Raw genomic sequence first — 23,414 nt, 5'->3', positions numbered from 1 at the left:
GTTGTCACAGCTTGGGGGATGCTCCTGGCATCTAGTGGGTAAAAGCAGGAGATGCTGTTCAACGTCCTTCCCCGCACAGGACTGTCCCCCATAAACGGAATTATGTGACCCCCAAAGGTCAATATGCAGAGCTGGAGAAATCCTAGGGTAGACCAAGAGCTGGAAGAAGAAATTGTCAATTTCAGCAGCTGTTGCTTATTCAATAAAGTTTTATTCCTTATCTTTGCAACAGTCGAGCGCAGATCAAGTTTCCTGGGCAGCTCCCCTTCAAACACTCCTCTCCAAGCAGCTGGCAAAAAGGGAAACAGAGAACGAGATTCCCGTGACCCGTTTTGTTTTTTTTTTAAAAGATTTTATTTATTTATTTGATAGAGAGAAATCACAAGTAGGCAGAGAGGCAGGCAGAGAGAAAGGAGGAAGCAGGATCCCTGCTGAGCAGAAAGCCCGATGTGGGGCTTAGAACCCAGGACCTGGGATCATGACCTGAGCCGAAGGCAGCGGCTTAACCCACTGAGCCACCCAGGCGCCCCCCGTGACCCGTTTTTAATGGATCTGGCCTGAAGTGACTCACGTCACTTGGCCAGATCAGTCACATGGCCGTCGGCCGTGATCGTCTTCCGCGCCATTGGTCAGCTCAATCACGTGGCCACACCCAACTGCAAGGGATGCTGGGAAATGTAGTCCAGCCATGGGCCCAGGAGGAAGAAGGAAAATGGGGTATGAATGGAGCCAGTCCTTGCCGTGGTGTTATTGTCCTCGTTGTTTCTGTTATTACTTTAGATCTATCATCTGCAGAGATGACCCTTGAAGGTCATACACTTCAGGACCTGGTAGAGGAGGGTGAGAGGTGCTTACCTGGTATGGCAGGAAGCCTTCCTGAAAGAGGAGGCATGGATGATAGGACTTTGAAGAAAGCAGACACCAAAAATCTAAGAAGTGGGAGAAGAACAGGAATGGGTGGCATCAGGGGCGCATTCCTTCATTCCTGACCAGGGGGACCCTCGTAGGCCAGGGTGAGTGTCATGGAGACCCGATGGACCCAGGCGGCCTGATGCGTGCTCAGTGCCTTCCGGTTGCTTAAGGAATCAGATTGCCAGGCAAAATACAGGACACCCGGTGAAATTAGAGTACCAAATAAACAGCAAGTGATTTTTTTTTAAGCCTCAGCATATCCCAGATATGGCATGGGACATACTTATGCTAAAATTGTATTGTTCTTCTGAAATGCAAATGTCACAAGGCATCCTGGATTTTTATTTGCGGGCAGGGCAGACTGTAGGGGACCAGGTCAGGTGCAGGTGACTGATGGTCAGGGCTGACACATGGGCAGATGTGTAAGTCCTGTGTTGGGAGAACTCTGGCTTCTACTCTGAGTGAGGTGGGGTAGAGCTGGGAGGCTGTGAGTGTAAGAGGGCGCCACCCTGACCCAACCCTGGTACTTGGCAACACCTGCCCAGCGTCTTTCCCCTTCAACAGTGCTGACGTTTGGGGCCAGATCATTCTCTTTTTAAAAGTTTTTATTTAAATTTCACTTTGTTAACATACAGTATAATATTAGTTTCAGATGTACAATACAGCGATTCAGCATCTCCATACCTCACCCAGTGCTCATCACAGCAAGTGGGTGACTTAATCCCCATCACCCATTTAACCCATCCCCCCCCACCTCCCCTCTGGGGACCATCAGTGTGTTCTCTATCGTTAAGAGTCCGTGGGGGCCAGATAATTCTTTTTGTTTTTTAAGATTTTATTTATTTGAGAAAAAGAAAGTAAGAGAGCACGAGCAGGGGGAGAGGCAGAGGCAGAGGGAGAGGGAGAAGCAGCCTCCCCCACTGAGCAGGGAGCCCCATTCAGGGCTCGATCCTAGGACCCTGGGATCATGACCTGAGCCAAAGGCAGATGCTCACCTGACTGAGCTACCCAGGCATCCCAAGGGGACAGATCATTCTTAATTGTGGGGGGGACTGTCCTGTCCGCTCTGGAATGTTGAGCAGCATTCCTGACCCCATCCACTCAGTGGCAGGAGCACTCACAGTCATGACTATCACAAATGTCCCCAGGTGTTGCCTAGTGTCCCCTGAGGGGCAGGATCCCTCTGGGTGAGACCTAGTAGGTTAGGGGATTCCCAGGACCCCCAGGAGACTCTGCATTCCCTAACCACCTGGCCAGCTGAGGATATCCTGGGATCCTGCACACATTTATATACACACACATGAGGGGCCCCTGGGTGGCTCAGTGGGTTAAGTCTCTGCCTTCGGCTCAGTCATGATCTCAGGGTCCTGGGATCAAGCCCCGCATTGGGCTCTCTGCTCAGTGGGGAGCCTGATTCCTCCTCTCTCTCTCTCTCTCTGCCTGCCTCTCTGCCTACTTGTGATCTCACTCTGTCAAATAAATAAATTCTTTTAAAAAATAATAAAAAAGGGCGCCTGGGTGGCTCAGTGGGTTAAGCCGCTGCCTTCGGCTCAGGTCATGATCCCAGGGTCCTGGGATCGAGTCCCGCATCGGGCTCACTGCTCAGCAGGGAGCCTGCTTCCCTTCCTCTCTCTCTGCCTGCCTCTCTGCCTACTTGTGATCTCTCTCTGTCAAATAAATAAAATCTTAAAAAAAATAATAATAAAAATAAATACACACACGAAGTGGGGCGCAGAGAGGAGGGAACTCACAGATGCCAGGGGGTCACCCTGGTTTCTGCCGCCTGATACATTGGGGATTTATTCCGGTGTCTAGTGTGAGCTAGGGATCGAACTCAACTTTCCCCCCAGATAATGAACGCACGTTTTCTCCCCCTTGGCGCTACAGACCTTTGGGGTTGGGTCATTCTGTGGGGTGAGGCTAGCCTGGCCATTGCGGGCCAGTGAGCGGCACCTCTGACCCCCACTCACCCACTACCCAGAGCAGCCTCTGTCCCCCCTCCCTGGTGAGAACCAGGACCACCAGCCTTTGCTAGTGCAGCTGGAAGGCAGAACTGCCCCAGTTGGGGACCCCAAGTTCTAGGCACTGTACGACCCAGCACAGAAGTGGGTCTGGAGCGCTAACGGAGGTGGGGCTACTGGGAGACCTTGTCAGTTTCCTCCTTCTCCTGGCATTCGGTGAACTGTCTGGGGCCGGGAGACACTGATGCCTAAGTGGCCACAGGGTGGGGAGGCTCAGGCACATGCTGACCACAACCCAACCCATCCGAAGACCGTCTGTGCCAGACAAAGAAAGGGCTGCCCCGTAGAGTCCGATAAAGCTTTTAATATTTAGAAGTTTGGGCACTTAATTCTGGCACTCCTGGCTCTCGGGTGACAGCTGCCCCTCCAGCTGCAGGCAGCTGTCTGGGTCCACAGGGGCACTGGTGATGATGATGGGAACCTTGGCCTTCACACTGGTCAGGGACCAGGGCAGGTGGACGGCGCTGACCAGCTCATAGCGGGTACTCATGATCTCGCCGTCCTGCAGGCTGCTGCTCACGGACAGCACCTGCGGGAGGTTGAAGGAGCTGACGATCTTGGTGGTGTCGAAAGGTGTGATCTGCGTGTTGGCCTCCTGCCGGAGCAGCTCACTGCTTTCTACCCGCAACCGCCGCTCCGCGTTGGGGGTGAAGCCCTCGTATTGCACATGGGTGTAGAGGGCGAAGATGACTGTCTTGATGCACTTGCCGGTCTGGTTGTTGATCTCCGTGGTGAAGATGATCCTCTGTCCTGGGACGAAGGTGTTCTTTTCCATCTGGATTTGTAGGCAGATGGTGCCCTGGCTGCAGCAGTTGTAGGAGACCTTCTTCTCAGCCTCTACCAGCAGAGGATTCTACAAGGGGCGGGGGGGGGGGGTGTGGATAGACAACTGTGAGGGATCGCAGCCCTCCGCTTGCCTGCCTAACACTCCTCCATCAGAGCTCCCACCAACCTTGAGCTTTTGGGACTCTCCTAAATAAGAGGCAGTAAGATAGAATCTGGAGCCCTGGGGAGTTAGCAGGCAAGACCCTGGCATGATCTCCCAGCGTGCCTTATTCCATATCCTCTGCCTTTCTGATGAGCAACTTCCTCATCTGTAGACTAAGCCTAAGAAATCCACAAGACCCTGGCTTTACCCCAACATCCCCTGCTCACTTGCTGTGTGACCTCGAGTAAGCAGCTTCACTTTTCTGGGCCTTGGTTTTCTAGAAGACAGGAAATGTCTCACAGTCTAAGCCCAAGCCTTGGGGCTTACCCAGGCAGTTCAGACTTTAGGAGAAAATATCGCGGGCTCTGAATCATGAAAGGAAAACCATAGAGTTGAAAGTATGTCGTGTGTTTCAATAAACGCCTCAAAATGCCGCCATCCTGTCGACCCATCAGCTGCTGGCTTGCAAATAAAGTCACATGTGCATCATATTTAATGAGTGCCTTCGGTGACCTTTTATTTTTGATTTGTGGGTGATATTTTAAAGGATTTGATGTGATGTGGTGGCAGACTGGAGGAACGGGACTTAGAATGATCACTTTCCACTTTTGCTGGCTTCCGGTGTCTTCTTGCAGAGGAAATCGACACTTTTTGCAAGCGTGTGTGTGTGTGTGTGTGTGTGCACGCGCACGCATCTGTGTTCCCTTTCAGCATACCAAAAGAGAGAGAGAGAGAGAGAATAGTGTGAAAAATACTTCCCAAACTCCCCTCCTACTTCCCATTAGTGACCTCAAGTTGGTCACTTGAAACTGGCCCTAATGGGAGAACTTTCACCAGAGAAACTGGGAAATAGTACATCACGGCTGCCCCACACCACAGCGGGTCGTTAACCATTTCCTAGCCCAGCGCTGCTATGTTCCTATGACCCGCTTCATTGGCATTTACACATTCTCCTGATTTGTTTCAGATCTCTCCTCGTTTAAGAAATAAAATATCAGGGGCGCCTGGGTGTCTCAGCGGGATAAGCCTCTGCCTTCAGCTTGGGTCATGATCTCAGGGTCTTGGGATTGAGCCCCTCATCAGGCTCTCTGCTTGGCGGGGAGCCTGCTTCCCCCCATCTCTCTGCCTGCCTCTCTGCCTACTTGTGATCTCTATCTGTCAAATAAATAAATAAAATCTTAAAAAAAAGAAATAAAATATCGGAGTTGTAAAACCACGTGAATGTACTCAACCCTCATGGTTAAGACGGTAAGTTTTATGTTATGCGTATTTTGCCACAATTTAAAATAAAAACATGAGAGATCTGGTTGAAGTCCCCATAGTCCCCTCCCTCATGCCATCCCCCATACTTCCTGGCCTTCTCTATCCTGAACTGGGGGGTTTATCATATCTGGATTTTTTTTTTAAGATTTTATTTATTTATTTGACAGAGAGAGATCACAAGTAGAGAGGCAGGCAGAGAGAGAGAGAGAGAGGGAAGCAGGCTCCCTGCTGAGCAGAGAGCCCGACGCGGGACTCGATCCCAGGACCCTGAGATCATGACCTGAGCTGAAGGCAGCGGCTTAACCCACTGAGCCACCCAGGCGCCCTGGATTTTTTTTTTTTTAAGATTTTATTTATTTATTTGACAGAGAGAAATCACAAGTAGGCAGAGAGGCAGGCAGAGAGAGAGAGGGAAGCAGGCTCCCTGCTGAGCAGAGAGCCCGATGTGGGGCTCGATCCCAGGACCCTGGGATCATGACCTGAGCCAAAGGCGAGGCTTTAACCCACTGAGCCACCCAGGTGCCCCTGGATTTTTTTTTTTTTTTAAGATTTATGTATTTATTTGAGAGAGAGGGAGAGCACAAGTGGGAGGGTCAGAGGGAGAGAGAGAGAATCTCAAGCAGACCATGCCGAGCGCAGAACCCCATGTGGGGCTCCATCTCATGACCCTGAGATCATGACTTGAGCCAAAGCCGAGAGTCAGATGCTCAACCAACCACACCACCTAGGCGCCCCACATCTGTGGGTATTTAAGAACACTCCTAAGCATTATTAAGAAACTAACTCGGAAAACTCCATGAAGCAAATATGTAACTGTGTTATTACAAAGTCAACTCTTGTAACCTCCGTCCAAGAAGTAGGGATTTGCCAGTTTTCCTCCCAAAGTCCCTCACCTGTGCCCTGCCCCCACCCCTGCCTACAAACGGCAACAGCCTGAATTCTATAGCAATTGCTTTGTTGTGCCGACACAGTTGCGCTCTTACTACCTACAAGGAAGGACCTATTTCAAGATGTATTGTTTAAGAAGAAAGTATGAGGGGCGCCTGGGTGGCTCAGTGGGTTAAGCCTCTGCCTTCGGCTCAGGTCATGATCTTGGGGTCCTGGGATCGAGCCCCACATCGGGCTCTCTGCACAGAGGGGAGCCTGCTTCCCCCTCTCTCTCTGCCTGCTTCTCTGCCTACTTGTGATCTCTCTCTCTCTGTTGAATAAATCAATAAAATCTTAAAAAAAAAAAAAAAGAAGAAGAAGAAGAAAGTGTGAGAAGAACAATATTAACAAGCTCAAATGTATCTTCTAGGAAGAAAGGAAACATTACAGATTCCATTGAAATCCATGGGGTTCTAGGTCCTCTGCCCCTTGCCTCCTTCCTCCTTCTTTGCCAGACCCGTTTTTGTCATTCTCATGTGAACTTTTATATTACTTAGGAATCCATGAGCTTGTGGTGGAAGTATATAGTACTGTTTTACATATTTTTAAAAAAAAATTTAATATTTTATTTATTTGACAGAGAGAAACAGCAAGAGAGGGAACACAAGCATGGGGAGTGGTAGAGGGAGAAGCAGGCTTCCCGCTGAGCAGGGAGCCCGAGGCGGGGCTCCATCCCAGGACCCTGAGATCATGACCTGAGCTGAAGGCAGACGCTTAACAACTGAGTCACCAAGGTGCCCCTATTTTTTTTCTTAATTAAAAAAGTTTTTTTAAGTATGCTCCATGCCCAGCATGGGGCTCGAACTCAGGACCCTGAGATCAAGAGTCCCATGCTCTACCAACGGAGCCAGCCAGGCGCCCCTGTTTTACATATATTAATACTTAAAATATATCAAGCTGTCCATGTTTTCTAGCAGTTCCCTTTTCTAGCTCAGCATTTTGTCGTTGAAATGCATTCATGCTAGTGCCTGACATTCTGGTTCTTTGGTTTTCCCATGGCCACTGAGTGTGTTGCAAAATAACCGATTCACTCATCTGCCCCCCACCCGCCCTGGACAAGAGGGACACTTACGTGCTATGTGCTACATGTATGTTTCTATGTGCTTGATATCATAAAGTGCTAGAAGGAGCATCCCGAAGGCATTTTTTCCTGCTCTTACACACGAGAGTTGTTCTGAGCCATGAGCTGGTGAACTTTTTCTCTAAAGGATGACTGATGACAAGTATTTTAGGCTTTGCAAGCCACATACAGTACAAGTCAGATACTCTCTATCAAATAGGTAAATAAAATCTTAGAAAAAGTAAGGGCACCTGGATGGCTCAGTGGGTTAAGCCTCTGCATTCAGCTCAGGTCATAATCTCAGGGTCCTGGGATTGAGCCCCACATCGGGCTCTCTGCTCAGTGGGGAACCTGCTTCTCCCTCTCACTCTGCCTTCCTCTCTGCCTACTTGTGATCTCTATCAAATAAATAAATTAAATCTTAAAAAAAAAAGAAAAAAATATTCATTGCAACCCTCTGGATTTGTTTTCCTGTTATTTTTAGCCTACTTTCTTTATTCTATTGTTTTGTTTTATACAAAACCAACATTTTACGAACATTAGCTGGCTGTAACCCACCAAATTAATCTTGTTCTGATAAATTCTCTATTCTGCTTTTTCACAACTATTATATGCTGTCCAACACACTGATGATATAGAAACAAAGCTGTTGCAACCCACCACATTTATATTTTGTTCTATTCTTTCGTTTTTAAGAAGTTGATTGTAAGCCACCAACCAGATTTTCTTTGCTTCCTGTTCTATGTATTTTATTCTGTTCTGTTTTCTTCTTCTATTAAACACACACACACACACACACACACACACACACAATGTTTGCAATCCACAAGAGTGACTTTGTTTCTAATATCTTCTAGGTTGGTCTTGCGGATTCTTTCATTTTATGCAAATATATTTGCACCCTGCTAAATTGATTTTGCAACCCATGAATGGGTCGTGACCTAAGGTTTGAAAAACACTGCTCTAGATCAGATGCCTTTCTTCTTGGGAGACCTGGGCCTGACCCATGACCCTAAGTGACCTCATCTCTCCCCTTGCCTCTGGCCCCCTTGCCTCAGTCTTCCCCTCCCTGCCTCTCCTCCAGGAGGCTAACTTCAGGCAGTTTTATTCTAAATCCCTCCAGTCTTATTCGAAAATTCCTTGCATGCGTTAGGACCCTGGGGGCATGGAGGAACTTGCTGCCCTAACTCAAGGCCAAGCCTGTAGTTCTGCCTGTACTTGAGAGAGGGGCCCAGCCATTCCCACAGTGGCCCAGTGGGGACTCCCATGCTAGGTCAGGCAGGGTAGCCAAAGCGCCCCGATTCCCAATAATGTTGGGGGGGTTAACACACCCAACACTGGATTTCCTGGATCTGGGGAGTGTCTGGGAGCCCCGAATTCCTTTGGCACATGTGAAACTTTATGGGGGGGGCCTCATCCAAACAGTACTTATTGGCATCAACTTGGTGCCAAGTTCAAGGAAAACCCCATAGCAGTTAAGACCAGCCCCGTCCCTGCTCCTGGGGGGTGGGACGGGGGAGGGAGAGGGCCACACAATCAGCTCGCTGAAAATGAACCAGGTCTTTTCTGATAAGGGACAGTGATGAAGCTGTGGCCAGAGGCAAACCAAGGGTATGAACTAAGGGAGGTGCGGTGGGGGCTCACTTGGAGCCAATGGTTAGGAAATGTCTCTGGGACAAGCTCCTTTCCCAAACGGTACTGACTTTGGGAAGAGGCAACACAGTCTTGTCCTTCAAGATTCTAAAGATACAAAGAGTGGAGAGGAGGTAGGGAAATGAGCTGCCCCATGCGGGCTGGAGGGAACCCAAAAGCAGTCCACGCACGGTGGAAAACAGGCTGGGGGGGGTGCTCAAATGCTCAAGGGAGTGGCCATCTGGCCCAGCAATTCCTCTCCAGGTATCCAGCCAAGAGAAACAAGAAGATACATCCACGAAACATGGCCAAGAAGTGCAAGCAATCCAAGTATCCATCATGCACAAATGTGCACGCAAAATGCGGTCCACCTGCAAGATGGAATGTTACAAGATGGCTGTTAAAAGGGATGAGACACGGACAATACGCTGGTGAGTGGAATCAGCCAGACGTAAAAAGCCTCCCTATAATACGACTCCATTTCCCTGAAATGGCCGGAACAGGCAAATCCGGGGAGAGAGGAAGGGGATTAGCAGTGGCCAGGGCTGGGGGAGGGGTGTGAGGAGTTTGGAGGGGTGACAGCCAAGGGACGCAAGCTTCCCTCTGGGGTGATGACAGTGTTCTCAAATAGAGTTGTGATGGCCGCACAACTCTGTGAACACGCGAGAAGTCATTCGATTGTACACTTTCAATGAGGAGATTATAAGATATGTGAATTCTAGGGGCCCCCGGGGTGGCTCAGTGGGTTAAAGCCGCTGCCTTCGGCTCGGGTCATGATCCCTGGGTCCTGGGATCGAGCCCCGCATCGGGCTCCCTGCTCAGCGGGAAGCCTGCTTCTCCCTCTCCCACTTCCTCTGCTTGTGCTCCCTCTCTCGCTGTGTCTCTGTCAAATATAAATAAAATCTTTCAAAAAATATGTGAATTATAGCTCAATAAAGCTGTTAAAAACAAGTGGAAGGGGAAAATGTTTGCTTCTCCTGGCTCCGGGCTCCCCTCCCAGGGGGGCAAGTGTCTGTTGCTAGTTTCTCTGATCTCTTTCCGGAGACGTTTGTTACACCTGCAAGGAAGTGCATTTCTCACTTGCAGGCTAGACACTTTGTTCTGAGCTTTGCTGTGCTCACTCAAGCCCGCGATTTAGAGGTCCTGATGCCAAGAGCTGCCTTGTTCTGCTTCTGTCTGTCTCTCTCTCTCTCTCTAACTTACCGATAGAATATTCCTGCTACTTTCACTCCCTTGGCAATGAGCATTTAGGCTGATTCCAATTTCTTGGCACGAGAACATTGCCGTGAGAGGTCATGTCACAAGTGAAAGAATACCAGTAGGAGAAATTTCTAGAAGGAAAATGGCTGGGGCAAAGTGCACGTTCATTTTAATTGGAATAGATACAGCTAAATTGCCCTCTGTTGGGGTTGTGAGAGTTGACTCAGCTAGGTGAGTGTCTACATGGCTTCTGAACAAAGATCTGAAAGTTGAGGGGGAAGGTTCCGGGTGGCAGGCACAGCCTGTGCAAAGGCCCTGGGGCAGGACCAGGTCAGCATATTGGAAGGACAGCAAGGAGACCTGTTGGGCGGGAGCTGAGAAAGCGAAGGGGAGGGGGCAGATCAGGCAGGGCCCATGGGCAGGCAGGGGGGACTTTGGTCTTTACCTTGAATGAAATGGGAGACCAGGAGGGCTGTGGGGGAAGAGGAAGGTCATCACCTGACTGCCTCTGGCTGCTCCGAGGACAGACAGTTGAGGGTCAAGGCTCTGCCTCCACGCAGGGGTACCTGGGTGGCTTGGCCCATTGAGCATCCAACTCTTGGTTTCAGCTCAGGTCATGATCAGGCGTTTGTGGAATTGAGCCCCACACTGGGCTCTGGTCTCAGGGTGGAGTCTGCTTCAGACTCCCCCTCCCTCTCTGCTCTTCCCTGGGCTCGCACGTACGCACTCTCTCTCTCCAGTAATTTTTTAAAATCTTAAAAAAAGAAAAAAAGACCGGCTTTACCTGGTTGAGCTCCATCATGGCTCTCTGCGCCAGAGTGGTAATCCCTGCCCTGGGCCCAGCTCCTGCCTTCCCCCTGCTCCCTGTTGTTTATCCTCCCCAAAGCAGCCAGAGGGAATCCAGTGATGACCCCCTTGTCCGCCAGTTCTCTCACCTGCATCAGGATGAAAGTCTAAGCCTTCCTGAGGCCTCTTGTTCCCTCCCTGCTCTTACCTTCTCCCTCTCACCCCTTCCTTCACTCTGTTCCAGCTATGTGGCCCCCACAATGTTCCTCCAACATGCCAGACACAGTCCTGCCACTGGGCCTTTGCATGGGCTGTTTGCTCTGCCTGGAACCCTCTACCCCAGATATCCCCATGGTTTCCCCCTTTCTCCTCTTTCAGTTCTCTGCTAAAATGTCACCTCCTCCAGTCGGTTAAAGACAGTATTGAGTAGTTGAAAAACACTATTTTCATATCCTCAAAACTTATCTGTGATAACTCCCTTTGCTGCTATGATCTTGATTTTAGATCTTCCCGTTTACAGGGCATCTCCTGGGGTTGCAGACACCGTGCTGAGCACTTTGCAGTCTTCATGGGTACCCATCAAGGGAAGAATTATTCTCCCCATTGTACAGATCAGGACAGTCAAGGCTCTAGGAGGTGTTATGAATTCCCCAAGGCCGTCTAGCTAATGAAGTATCTGTTGGCCAGATCTCAGGCTGAGTCTCACCCAACCCCAATATTTCACCCCAGCTTCTGCCTTGTGCCCTGCCCCCCTGCCCTGTAGATTAGCTCTGAAGGGAAGGCCAGAGAGGGGCCATAGTCTGCTCATGGTAACACAGGGAGCAGGCAGTCAAGGGGGCCTTGAGCTCAGGTCTGGTCCTCCCAGGGCTGTTCCACCTCTCCAAACGTCTACCCTTCCTGGGACCCTCCAGGACCATCCCAGATTATTGGCTGGGCTTGAGATGATCCCCATGATATATGTAATACTGGTGTTGGAGGCTTGACAAGGTTCTTGGGGCCCATCCCCCAACCTGTGCCAGGCACTGTGGGACGTTCTGCAAGCCAGGCACTGCCTCTGCCCATTTTACAGATGTGGAGATGGAGGCACAGAGAGGCAACGTCATCTGCAGAGGGGTCCGGTCATTCTCTGTGGGGTATCAAACAGCACCTGAGCCCCTACTCCCTTGATGGCCAGTAGCCTCCCTCCCCAGACCTGTCAACTGTAGATGTCCCCAGACCCATACCATCCTGTCCTCCCAGGGGAGGCAAGATTATCCTGGGTGACAGCCACCCATACCACCCACCCCTGCCGCCCGCTGCCTTAGTTCCTACCCTGGTTTCTGATTCACCTTTTGTGAACTCACTGGGCCCCACAGAAGGCCATCAGCAACTTTCCTTCTTCCCGATAGAGGCCATCTCTGTTCCCCGCCTTCCCACCTGCCTTGGGTCAGCTTGGAGGACGGGCCGCACCACTGCCCCTCCCCCATCGCTACCTGCAATGGGTTTTCTTTGTGGAAGTCCGAAGTCCCTTGAACCAACAAGTACATCCTCTTCTTTGCCAGAATGTGCTCCCGGCCCACGCAGGAGGCTTGCATGAAGTAGAAGACATGGCCGATTTTGCTGGTGAAGGTAGAAGGAAGCCTGGGAGGTAAGCTGAAATGGAATTCAAAGGTGTGGCTGCCTGCACTTAACCAATTATCTGAAAGCAAAACACACCGATGCCATCAGAAGGTTCTAGAATCTTTTTCCTTTCTCCCCCCCCCCCCTTTCTTTATTTGTTGTTTTGGCAGGGGGTTTGCTCTGGGTCTGGCCTACCTGTCCCCAAGCTAGGCTGAGTTCTGTGCTTTTAGGGATCTGCACGGTCCACGAATATTAGGTCTAGGCCTCAGCTGGGCTAGAGGTGGGGGGACACCTGGGTGGGTGAGGTGGCTGGGGTGGTCACCCCAAATTATGCAAACTACCATAGGGATGTGCTCACCCTTACTCTGGGTCTGAGAAACTGGAGGTCCAGCCCTTAGTCTCACATTGGTTTAGCAAACCCACCTTAGGCCCCTACTGTAGGTTTTAGGCTTTATTTACCAGTTCAGCTCCCTGCCCTCCCTGAGCTTGGCCCTCAGTGCCCTGCATACAGTAGGCACTTAACATTGGTTCAGAGGTAGGGCGCCTGGGTGGCTCAGTGGGTTAAGCCGCTGCCTTCGGCTCAGGTCATGATCTCAGGGTCCTGGGATCGAGTCCCGCATCGGGCTCTTTGCTCAGCAGGGAGCCTGCTTCCCTCTCTCCCTCTCCGCCTGCCTCTTTGTCTACTTGTGATCTCTCTCTGTCAAATAAATAAAATCTTTAAAAAAAAAAAAAAACAAAACATTGGTTGAGAGGCAACAGAGGACCAGGGAGAAACTCACCCAGCCCCCATTTCTACAGCCTCCCCTATTTTATTTACTGTGTCTTTCATTCATCCCAAAGCCTCTCATTCTCGTGTCTTGGCCACTGGGTGGCAATCCCGATGACTCTGGGGACCCGGTTTGTTCCGTCCATGGCCCCACCCTGAGCCTCTGGCCCAGTGCCATGTGCAGAAGGCGATCAGTAAAGCGAAATAAATGAGTGAATCCATCGGAGGCTCGGGGTTATGCTTTTGAGGGGAAATGCCCGGCCATGGGAAGGGATGGTGATGCTGGGGATGTCTGGGTGGGTTGAGAAAACGAACACTTACAAAGCACTTACTGTATGCCCCACACTAGTCTAAGCCCTTTATATACCATTAAATCACTAACTCCTCAAAGTAATCTCATGGGGCAGCCTCTTTTTCCAGTTCCCATGTTCCGGAAGGGCTAGCGGGACACAGAGAGGCTGTTGCTGAGCAGTAAGGGCCAGCGGGTTGCGATTCCTCCCCTAGATTATCTGCACGCTCAGCTCTGAGCTCCATAGTTCATCTTTGAAGAGGCCTCTCCATGACCTCCCAATCTAAAAATTTTAAAAGTCTAAAATTAAACTTTGTTCAGCCAGGTGTGGGCCGAGAGCTGCAGAATATACATGGGAACACTCCCGTGTACACACTCAGGGATGGACGTGTGGCTCCCGGGCAGCTCAGCCTCCCTGAGGTCTGTCCAGACTGGGGATCTGAACCCGCTGGAGCTGGGAACTGGTTCTTCTCTCCCTAGAATGTCTTCCCTGCCTCCTCACTCGTTCCCTGGGACCATAGGACTGATGATTTTGTCTCCTTGCAGATTTCACTGTCGGAGGGAGATTTGTCAAATAACAAGACAGATTCGTTTTTGTTTTTGTTTTTGGCCTCTCCAAGTGGTCATTGGACTAAGGCTAACATTTTGTCCCCGCAGGGAAATGACTTTGTGAGTTCAGTTTGAATATCTGGGTTCTGATCAGCTCCTTCTGTCTTGTTATTTTCGTGTTAATGTGTATCTGATGGTCATTGTTATACACAGCTTCCCTCCTTGGGAGGGACCCGGCCTCTGCCCATTTCTGGTATCCCTGGGGCTTTGCTGATCCCCTAGCACATATGTTTACCTTCCAGACCCAGGTTCCTATTATGGCTAGAGGTGGCTGCTGGCTTCGTCCTTACCCTCTACTGGGAATGTCTTCATCTTGTGCACATAGTCGGCCTTGTTGTTGCAAATAACATCTCTGCTATAATCACGTGACGCCCCGATTTCTTCATTCCACTCCACATAGCCCCTTCCCACGAGCTCGACCTTCACAATAGGGTCCACTAGGGTGCTGTTCAGAATTAGAACCACCTGCCCTTTGATGCTGGAGCCGGCCAGGTAGATGGCATCCTTGGGCAACACTAATTCGATCGACTTCACCACAGACATGGGGGGTTGGGGTGGTGGGGACACATCCTCCCTCCTCCCCCATGCCACTGAGATTCCCGGTTCCTTTGCCGCAGTGAGGTCACCTGTCTGTGACATCATCCAGCCAGGGTTCTGGGAAGGGGCTCCCTAGGGGCTGGGAGGGGAGATGAGGCTGTTGTGCAGGGGTGGGACAGCTTGGGAATTCCAAAGTCCTCACTGATGTATGAGATGACAACCTGACCCCCTTTTCCTAAGAAATAACGGATACATAAGCCAAAACAACCGCAAGACCCTAGCATTCCTGCCCCATAGGGAGCACCTGTCGTCATGCTCGGAGATTAGAGACCTGGGCGGGGGTTGGGGGGGGATGCTCCTTAGGAGCTCTGCTTAGAGATGGGCCCCAAGTCTTTTCTGCTCTAGCAGATGGCCCCCAAATGTGGTATGTGCACTTCTCAGGGTCCATAGACTGGTTAAGCTCATACACAATCACTGTCATTTTAATGGGTCATTCTCTATACCAGCCAGTTCCTGTTAGGAAAAAGAAAACATTATAGATATGGCCAGGACATGAAATCTGGTGTGTCCTGGCTGAATGCTTAGTTCCATCTAAACATGAACACCATCTCCTTACACATTTGACATTTCTCTTTACACCTGGTCTCCCCCATCAAATGGGAAGACCCTGCAGGGTGGGACTTAGTCTCTGTAGGCTTTGTGCCCACCAATGTCTGCTTGACTCCAGGCTTGTCCTCAATGAGAAAGATCTCACCTGCCTCAGAGACTCAGGGAGGCCAGCTTGACACCTACCCGTCCGTGAGATGTGTTCTATATGCAGCTGATGACTGTGGGTCCAGAAAGACACTCAGTAGCATACAGACGGAGTTCTGAAGTTGGAGGAAGTTAACAACAAATTCCAGACTTTGGGGGCGCCTGGGTGGCTCAGTGGGTTAAGCCTCTGCCTTCAGCTCGGGTCATGATCCCGGGGTCCTGGGATTGAGCCCCACATCGAGCTCTCTGCTCAGCAGGGAGCCTGCTTCCCCCTCTCTCTCTGCCTGCCTCCTTGCCTACCTGTGATCTCTGTCTGTCAAATAAATAAATAAAATCTTTTAAAAAATGAAAAATAAAAAATAACAAAAATAAAACTTAAAAAAAAATTCCAGACTTTGTATTTTGGACTCTATTTGTTCCCTATGACATCTAAAACAAATCTCCACAATTTTAGTGACTTAAAAACCACAAATTCATTCTCCTACGGTTCTGGAGGTCAGAAGTCCTAAACAAGTCTTAAGAGGCTAAAATCAAGGTGTCCTAGGGTTCTAGGAGAGAATCTGTCGCTCACCTTTTCTGGCCTCTATAGGTTTCCCACGTTCCTTGTCTGTTGCTCTCATCTTTCCAACACCTACTTCTCTTGTCACTTCTTTGATGGGGTCCTTTCTGCCTCTCTTGCTTCACTTGTTAGGACCCTTGTGATGATTTTGGACCACCCTGCATCATCGAGGATGATCTCCCCCACTGGAAGATGTTGAATCTGATCTCATTGGCAAAGTCCCTTTTGCCCTGGAGGCTACCATATTCACAGGCTCAGGGATTAGGATATGGCTAGCTCTGGCCGGGGCACGGGGTAGGGGGGCATTGTTCCATCTACCATCTGGGTAAAGAAGGAGCAGGGCCTACAAGGGACTCTGCTCGGGTCCGAAAAAACCTGTACACGCAGAAGGTGGAGGTCATTACTCTTTGGCTCACAGCCTTCCCCATGCTGCTTACTGCTCTCAACAGATAAAGACCAAAGGCCCCCCGAGGCCTTAGATGACACCTCTGTGGGCTCGTCCCCTCTCTGCCCAGCTACCCTGGCCTCTTGGCTGCTCCCCCTACATTTCTAAGTCTTTTCAGGCCTCTGAGCTTGCCTGTCCCTCCTCGACCCATCTGTCCTTGTTTTTTATCTCAGATCTCAGCTCAAATGTCATTCGTTCAGAGGTCCACCTCTCTACCTCCGCCAGAATGTCCTCTTTGCCCACCCCCACATGCCTCTCCAGCTACTGTCCTGTCTTCATTCCACCTACTAGTATCTGAAACGATTTGCCTTACTTACTCATTTTTTTGCCTTTCTTTCCAGACAAGAATTTACCCCTCTAGAAACCACCAACAGGGTTGGCCTTGCCCATTGTTGGGCCTCGCCCCTAGATCCAAACACTGTGTCCGGGCGCTTTGTAGGTGCCCAGCATGGGTCACTTTGTGCCCGCGAAGACTGGCCAGAGCAGAGCAGGCAGGGCGGAGGGGGCAGGGCAGTCCTGACCGCCTGGACAGCCAGAGAAGGCGGGAAAACGAGGCGGGAAAATCCAGCAAACAAGCCCTGCGGGTGGGTAGGGTGGGGAGCTCTAGCAGGCCCTGATGCCGGGAAATGGGAGCTTGGGGCGATCAGGCTGGCCATCGGGGTACAGGCGGTCTTGAGAGGAGCCCCCACATTCTACTAAAGCGTTTAAACACCGATTCCGGCCTTCCTTGCCCTACTGGTCAGTGCGTGCCCGTGCCCCGGGAGAGGGGTTGTGGGAAAGGGACTTAAAAGGTCAGGGGATCCCTACCCGGGGTCTCTGCCCCGGGGTTCCTCAGGGCTCCTGAGGGACACGCAGAGTGGGGGGCGCCCAGCTCCCGCCACTGGGCGGGGTTGCACACTGGGCGCGCCCAGCAGAGCGCGCAGGGCTGGGCGGGGCCGTGGCCCGCTGGGCGGAGTGGGGGTAGACAGAGGAGGGGGCGCCCCCCACCCCCTTTCTCGCTTCCCGCCACTGCGGCGGCCAATCACCAAGCAGGAGCCCGCCCCTGGCGCGGCCTCCCGCGGCCCCGCAACTCCCAAACGCCGAGTTTTCGCGGGAAAAAAAATCAGAGCAGCTGGCAGCGCGGCGGGCAGTGGTGGCCGTCCAGGCGTTCCGGGTCGCAGGCAGGTCCGCGCGGGGTCCGGGGCCACGCACGCGTCTCTATCGCCATCCCCAGCCCGGCCAGGCGCGCAGGCAGGAGAGTGGATCGGGGCGGCCGAGAGGTGAGCCTCCGGACTGATCGGGCTGCCATTGCAGGCCGGTGGAAGGGCCCGTCGCACCCGGAGCGGAGACTTTGCAAAACTTTCGTGAGCGGCCCGGGGACGCGGGGCCAGTACTGGCGCACGCGTGCCCCGCAGCGTGGCTGCTCTCCACGCCGTCTCGGGCTCTGCCCCCGCCCTGCCGGCCCTCGGGAGTCGTCCCCCGCCGCCCGGGCGCCGGCAGGAGCGAGAGGAACATACCCAGAGCCCCGCGGGGGTCGCGCCGGCCGGGTGGGGGGAGGGCCTGGCGAGCCGCAGGGGAGGATGTCAGGCTCCGCGCCTGCGCGCGGGGCGCCCCGCGATTCAATTGTCGCGCCCGAGCCCGATTTCGCGCGCCCTTAGTTCCCCGGGCGCGCCTGGGCCAATGGGGAGCGGGCTGGGCGGGGCAGCCGGGCGCGGCGGAGCCAATGAGCGAGTCGGCTCAAGTGAAGGGGGGCGGGACTTGGCGCGCGGGGCCCCTCGGCCGGTCCCGGTGGTGGGGGTGGGCGTGGGCTAGTTGGCGTGGCCCGAGCGGACGGGCGGGAGAATAAGAGGGGCTCTGGGCCCGTGGGTCGGGGTCCGGAAAACGCGAGCCGGTGCGCGAGGCCGCCGCCGGGCCGAGGTGAGTAGCGCGGCGCGCGCGGGGGCGGACGGGACGGGGCGGCCGGTTGCCATGGCCACCGCGGGGCCGGCCGTGTCGCGCGCACGCGCGCGGGGGGGCGGCGGGGGCCGCGGGCGCCCAGGGCTGGGGGCTCCCGGGTCCCGGGGGGCGGTGGCCCTTCCCTTTCGGTTACACTTAGTTGAGTTACTGGGACTTCTGAAGTTCCAGCCCGCGCTGGACTTTTGGGTTTTCCTCTTGCGTCAGTATTAACCCAAGGCATGAATGAATGAATGAACGAACGAACGAACCTGGTTCCTCGCCATTTGGCTGTGCCCTCCTTCCTCTGGACATTGTGTGTGTCGCTCCCTGCTCCCCCCCCGTCCAGTCCCCTCCGCCTCCCCTCCATGAAAGACGGAGCGGGTTGGACTGAGTGGTCCGAGATGCCCTTCGATGTCCCCTCATTTCCCTTCCCGCCTCGCTCCAACGGCGTGATGGTCATTAACGCGTTAATTCCTTCATTTCCTCTGCGGGGACCTGGTCAGCTGTGGCTGGCTAGTCCGCGGACCCGTGCGCCGGGAGGGTGTCCTGGGAGTTTCCTAGCGTCCACAGACTGGACAAAAGCCAAGGTGACCCGAGCATGGCTCGGTGTGTTGGTGGCAGCAGCCCCACTGACCCGGGGGTCCCGCTCTCTCGCCCTCAGCACCAGCAGGCGCCATGTGGATCCAGGTTCGCACCATGGACGGGAAGGTGACGCACACTGTGGACTCACTGTCCAGGCTGACCAAGGTGGAGGAGCTGAGGCGGAAGATCCAGGAGGTCTTCCACGTGGAGCCCAGCCTCCAGAGGCTTTTCTACAGGGGCAAGCAGGTAAACCCGCCCAGCCGGCTACCGCCCGCCCTGCACCTTTGTTCTTGCCTGGTCCAGGCACCGTCCATATACTCTCCCCGCCCCTCGTCCGGTCCCGCTTCACGTCTCCACAGAAACCTCAAAAGCCTGAGCCAGGAACAAAGGCTCCTCTCGCAGATCGACATACCGGGCAGGAAGCTGGCACTCCAGTCCTGAGCCGTTGGGCTTTTAAGTCCGCCTCCCCTGTTTTTTTGACGCTGCCCTCAATGTAATTTCTAGAAAAGGAAGTTGGAGGTGGTCGATGGAGGACGGGTGAATTTCGAGGAAGAGCCTAGAATGCTTCCTCAGACAGTAGGACAGGAGGGATCGGGTTTTCCTTTGAAACACACACCAATGGCCCACAGCCTGTGCCCAGTTAGTCTGACCCCCGCAGGGTCTGTTTTCGAGAAATTTGGATCCGCTTGTTCGGAGGCCGGAGATGGCCTTGCTGGTCAGGAATTTCCGCTGCTCTGGCCTGCTCCGCGGAGTGAGCGGGAGCTCGGGGCTTTCCTCGGGGTCTGCGGGCCCCGCTTTTCTGTGTCCTTTCTTCTCGCTCTCTCCCCGGCCTCTGGAAGCGTTTAAAATGGCCACCCTGGCTTTCTCAGCTGCCCACGTTTGGGACGCTTTCTCCAGGGGCAGTGGGGGTTTCTGTTTTTGTCGGAGTCTTTGGGGGCACGGCCCATGCTGCTGTGAGTGGGATTTCCCACGGGGAAGCTGAGATGGTATGGCACAAAGTGTCGGTCCCGTCTGCAGGGGCCTTCGTGGGGCGGGGTGCACGGTAGGGACAGCGGGGGCACAGGGACCGTGTCCTGGATTAAAAGTCTGCAGTTGGGCTGCGTGTGCCTGACTTTGTTGTTGTCGCATTTTGAACTGGGTACTGCCGCCATCTGCTGTCTCTGTTGAGGAATAAACACTCTGCGACCAGCCGGATTTTTGGGGGTGGGGAGTCTCCAGGGTGCTTAACTCGAAATGAGACCTGATGATTAATTTCTTGGGCTCTTGGTGCCCTTGGAGACCTTTCCCCTCCTTCCTGGGAGAGACGAGATGACTTGAATGTCTCTAAAAGCTGAGTTAACCCGCCCTGCCCGGGGAGGGGACACGGATCCCGCCGATGGCCTGTGCAATCAGCAAAGTCAGGGCCCCGAGTGAGCTCTACCAAGGGGGCTGTCTCTCTCTCTCCTGCCTCCTCCCATGGCTCATTTTTTTGTGGCATCCAGACTGACTTCAATTAGCCCACTCGATCTCTTTGTTCAGCGAAGGTCCTTTCACGGTTTCTGAGAGCCTTCCGTGTGTGCCTGCTCCACCGTTCACGGTGTGATTCAGACGTGAGTCGGATCGAGTCCTCCCCAGTGGGAGGATCTGTGAGCACCTGGCACGTGCCAGGCGCTGTTGTTACATTTCCATCTGGCCGAAAAGTTGGAGCCACCACGAACCCCCAAGCACCTACCCCTAGAGCTTGCCCTGGCATCCAGCCACATTCCAGTCAGCCCCGCGCTCTCTGTCCTCCTGTCTGTCTACCAATCTGTGGTAGTTTTGGGAGTGTGTTTCAATGTAAGTTGCATGAGCACTTTACGCCTGCCGTTAACTAGAGTCTGGGACGGGTTTGCGGGTCTTGCTTTTATAGCGGGATCCGCACGCGTCAGGCAGACCATTTGGCGTCTGGACAGATGTCTACACCCACGTACCCAAACCCCCATCTCCCTTCATTCCTAGCTCGAGATCTGACCCGTACGAAAGCCCTTAGGACCCCTGTGAAAGTTATAAGGCCTGACGAGCACAGGAACACCTGTGTGTGGGAGCCCGGAGGCGGGTACCTGCAACTGGCCGGCGGTCAGCGCTGGAGACCGAGCTCTTGACGCCGCCTGCTCACAGCCCGGCTTTCACGCTTGGCACAGGCTTCCTGCTTCCCCTGTGGCCTCCGTGACGGCCGCCCGTTCCCCTGCCTGGCGCTCCTCTTCCCCACTCGGCAGCTTGGGGAGAGAACGTGCAGTCGCCTCTGTCTTCCGGCCGAGGAAGCCAGGCCCAGAGTGTGATGCAACTTCCCTGGGGACGCCAGCGGGGCCCCGGCCTGGATGTCGGGTGGGGGTGGGGGGCTGGGATGCGGACAGACAGGACATAGAGCAGCACCTCACAGTAAGTCTGGTCCGCAAACAGACCAGGCTCACCACGATAGAAAGCAGCGGAGCTTCCAGTGGGGGGGGGGGGCAGAGAGCTGCTTTTACAGAATGTTCTAGAGAGTCTTCGCAGTCCTTCGCGCTCCCCCCCCCAACTGTTTTTTTCCGCCTTTTAAAGAAACACGTCGTAGCAGTCCACGGTCTGCTGTGAGGTTGGCCGATAAAGCAGAACATAGTTGAGCCTTTCTTCAGGATATGGGAGGGTTTCGTGGCCGGCTTGTTTGGGCTGAATAGGTTGGCGGTTATGTCGCTTGATTGGCGGAAATACAAGAAGCCGAATGGGGGCAGGGACCCGGGCGGCAGGCCCAGCTTGGGCAAGGGCGTGAGGCATCTGGCGCCTTTTTCTTGGCTGCCCAGAAAAATAACAATAGCTCTCATTTGTGGGGACTCCGGCACGTTCAGGTGTAGGGCTCTGGCTGTTACGGAATCGTCCCTGTGTCCCCAGCCCAGGTGGCTGCCATCCGAGCTCCTCGCAGCTCTCCCAGTGTGGCCAGTGCGGGACTGGGCCCGGCCAGCTCGCGGTAAAGGCACGGGAAATCAGCGCCCACTGGGTTTCTCCCCTTCGGCCCTGCTGACGTGGGAGGTGGGCTCATTGTCTGGAATTGCCCCCAGTTGAGAAGTACTAATTCAGGTAATTGACGCGAGGGAAGCAGTGAAATCGGCCACACTAGCCTCAAAGGCCGTCTTAAGGTCCCTCGGAAAGATCATTCTGAACTGGTGCCCTGGAAGCGGCCTCGACTGGGTCTCCCGCGTCCTAGCACCCCACTTCGGAATGGCTTTTCCCGAGTGCTGGCCCTGAATTCCCAAAGGGCTGAGTGGGGCATTAGAACCCTGTCCTTCAGGCGGTGCGGGGGAGGGTCCTCTTCCCCTGGGAGAGCTCCCAGCCGGGCATGCCCTCCAAGCCAGGCGGCAGCAAACCCTTTACATAAATATTTGTCTCCAGGAGAGCTGCTCTCCCTGCAGCGGGGAAGCAGCCACAGACAGGATGTGAATGAAGGGGCGTGTCCCAGTCTAATAAAACTTTATTTACAAAAACAAGTGTGGACTAGACTGTCCGGCTGCCCGTAGCTCACCACTTCTGCCCTATTGTGCTTCCATCCAGCGTCCTTACTTGGAGATCCAGGTTTTGCTGTTAGGAACAGCACTGCTGTGGAATGGACTAAACCTGTTCTAGTACATTCTAGAACAGGTCCCCTAGGGCACTGTGTTGCAGAGTTCTTCAGGGCAGGGTGTGCAAAGCGTCTGGTCTCAGCACTTCCCCCGCCCACCCGGAGACCCCCTGAAAACCCTGAAGAGCCTTTGTTGATGTGGACGAGGCACGCGTGGCTTTGAGGTGCCATTCTTTCTGCTTGCTGCCCCCACGCTGGGAAATCGTGTCCCCTCTGCCTCATCTGGGCTGCTGCTGCATGGAATTGTCTTCCCCCCGTTTCTGTTGGTCTGTCTTGTGTGCACGCTGGGTTGTAGGCTGAGCAGGACCAGCGAGGGGCCAGGGCTGTACCCCCCAGGAAGAGGGGCAGAGCAATTTCCTGCTTCCTCCCTCTCAGACTCCCAGGTCAGCCTGGCGGGTTCTCGTCAGTGCTCCCTTTCCTCCTCTAGCTGTGGGTCCTTCTTGGTATGAGGCTCACTGTCCTCCCCACCTCTCGCTGAAGCAGCTGGTTAGAGGCGACCCAAGAACTACCACTTGCCAAGCCCAGGGACATGAGTCCCTGTCCTCTTGGGCCTCTGGGCAGCACCCGGCACCCTAAAAAGCATCCCTTGAAAGTGTTACGAGGGGACAGAGACTGGGGACAGAAACGGTAGGCATGGCAAGCTCTAATCCCGGTTTCCAGCAGGAACCAACATGCTTAGCTGTCAAATCACATACGTGTTAAGTTCATTCTTATGCGGTCTGCGTGGTCGAAAATTCCAGATGTCCAGAAATGTCCAGGAAGCATACTTGCATTAAGACAGAGAGGAAGACATAAACACTGTGGGCAGTTTTGTCTTTAGACCTGAATCTGCTGTACAGGGTTACGTGCCCCAAACCACCGCACGTGTCCTATCATAGGAGGTTTGAGGGATTTTCGGTGCAAAGTGTGCCTCTATGGGTTGTTAACTTCAGGTTTAATCATAAGGTCAGGACCTCGAAAGTGAGGAGCAGATCATCTGTTGTGGAGTTCTGTAGCTTTTATGAATATCGTTAGCCTCGGTGGGA

At 53.5% G+C, this 23,414-nt stretch overlaps 2 protein-coding genes across 3 annotated transcripts in view; one reads left to right on the top strand and one right to left on the bottom strand.

The window, feature by feature from the left end:
• Positions 1-3,217: 3,217 nt before the first annotated feature.
• Positions 3,218-15,469, bottom strand: ARRDC5 (arrestin domain containing 5). The gene is made up of 3 exons (XM_047709365.1): positions 14,283-15,469; positions 12,202-12,407; positions 3,218-3,786 (listed from the first exon to the last, which is right to left on the bottom strand). Exons 1-3 carry the CDS (start codon positions 14,632-14,634, stop codon positions 3,259-3,261), a joined length of 1,086 nt encoding a protein of 361 aa, XP_047565321.1. The 5' UTR covers positions 14,635-15,469; the 3' UTR covers positions 3,218-3,258.
• A 1,893-nt stretch (positions 15,470-17,362) lies between these two features.
• The window catches only part of UHRF1 (ubiquitin like with PHD and ring finger domains 1), a 28,483-nt gene continuing 22,431 nt past the window's right edge, over positions 17,363-23,414 (top strand). Inside the window, exons 1-2 of one of the 2 annotated variants that reach the window (XM_047708975.1) lie at positions 17,363-17,545; positions 18,862-19,028. In XM_047708975.1, the coding sequence (XP_047564931.1) occupies positions 18,876-19,028 (153 nt within the window). In that variant the 5' untranslated portion in view covers positions 17,363-17,545; positions 18,862-18,875. Of the gene's footprint in view, positions 17,546-18,063; positions 18,183-18,861; positions 19,029-23,414 lie in introns of those variants that run through there. The other variant, XM_047708985.1, reaches the window with a different exon arrangement.

This window comes from Lutra lutra, chromosome 1, assembly GCF_902655055.1.
Source record: "Lutra lutra chromosome 1, mLutLut1.2, whole genome shotgun sequence".
Taxonomy (NCBI): Eukaryota; Metazoa; Chordata; class Mammalia; order Carnivora; family Mustelidae; genus Lutra; species Lutra lutra.
The sequence above is the reverse complement of the archived record's forward strand: the minus strand, read 5'-3'. Positions and strand labels throughout refer to the sequence as shown.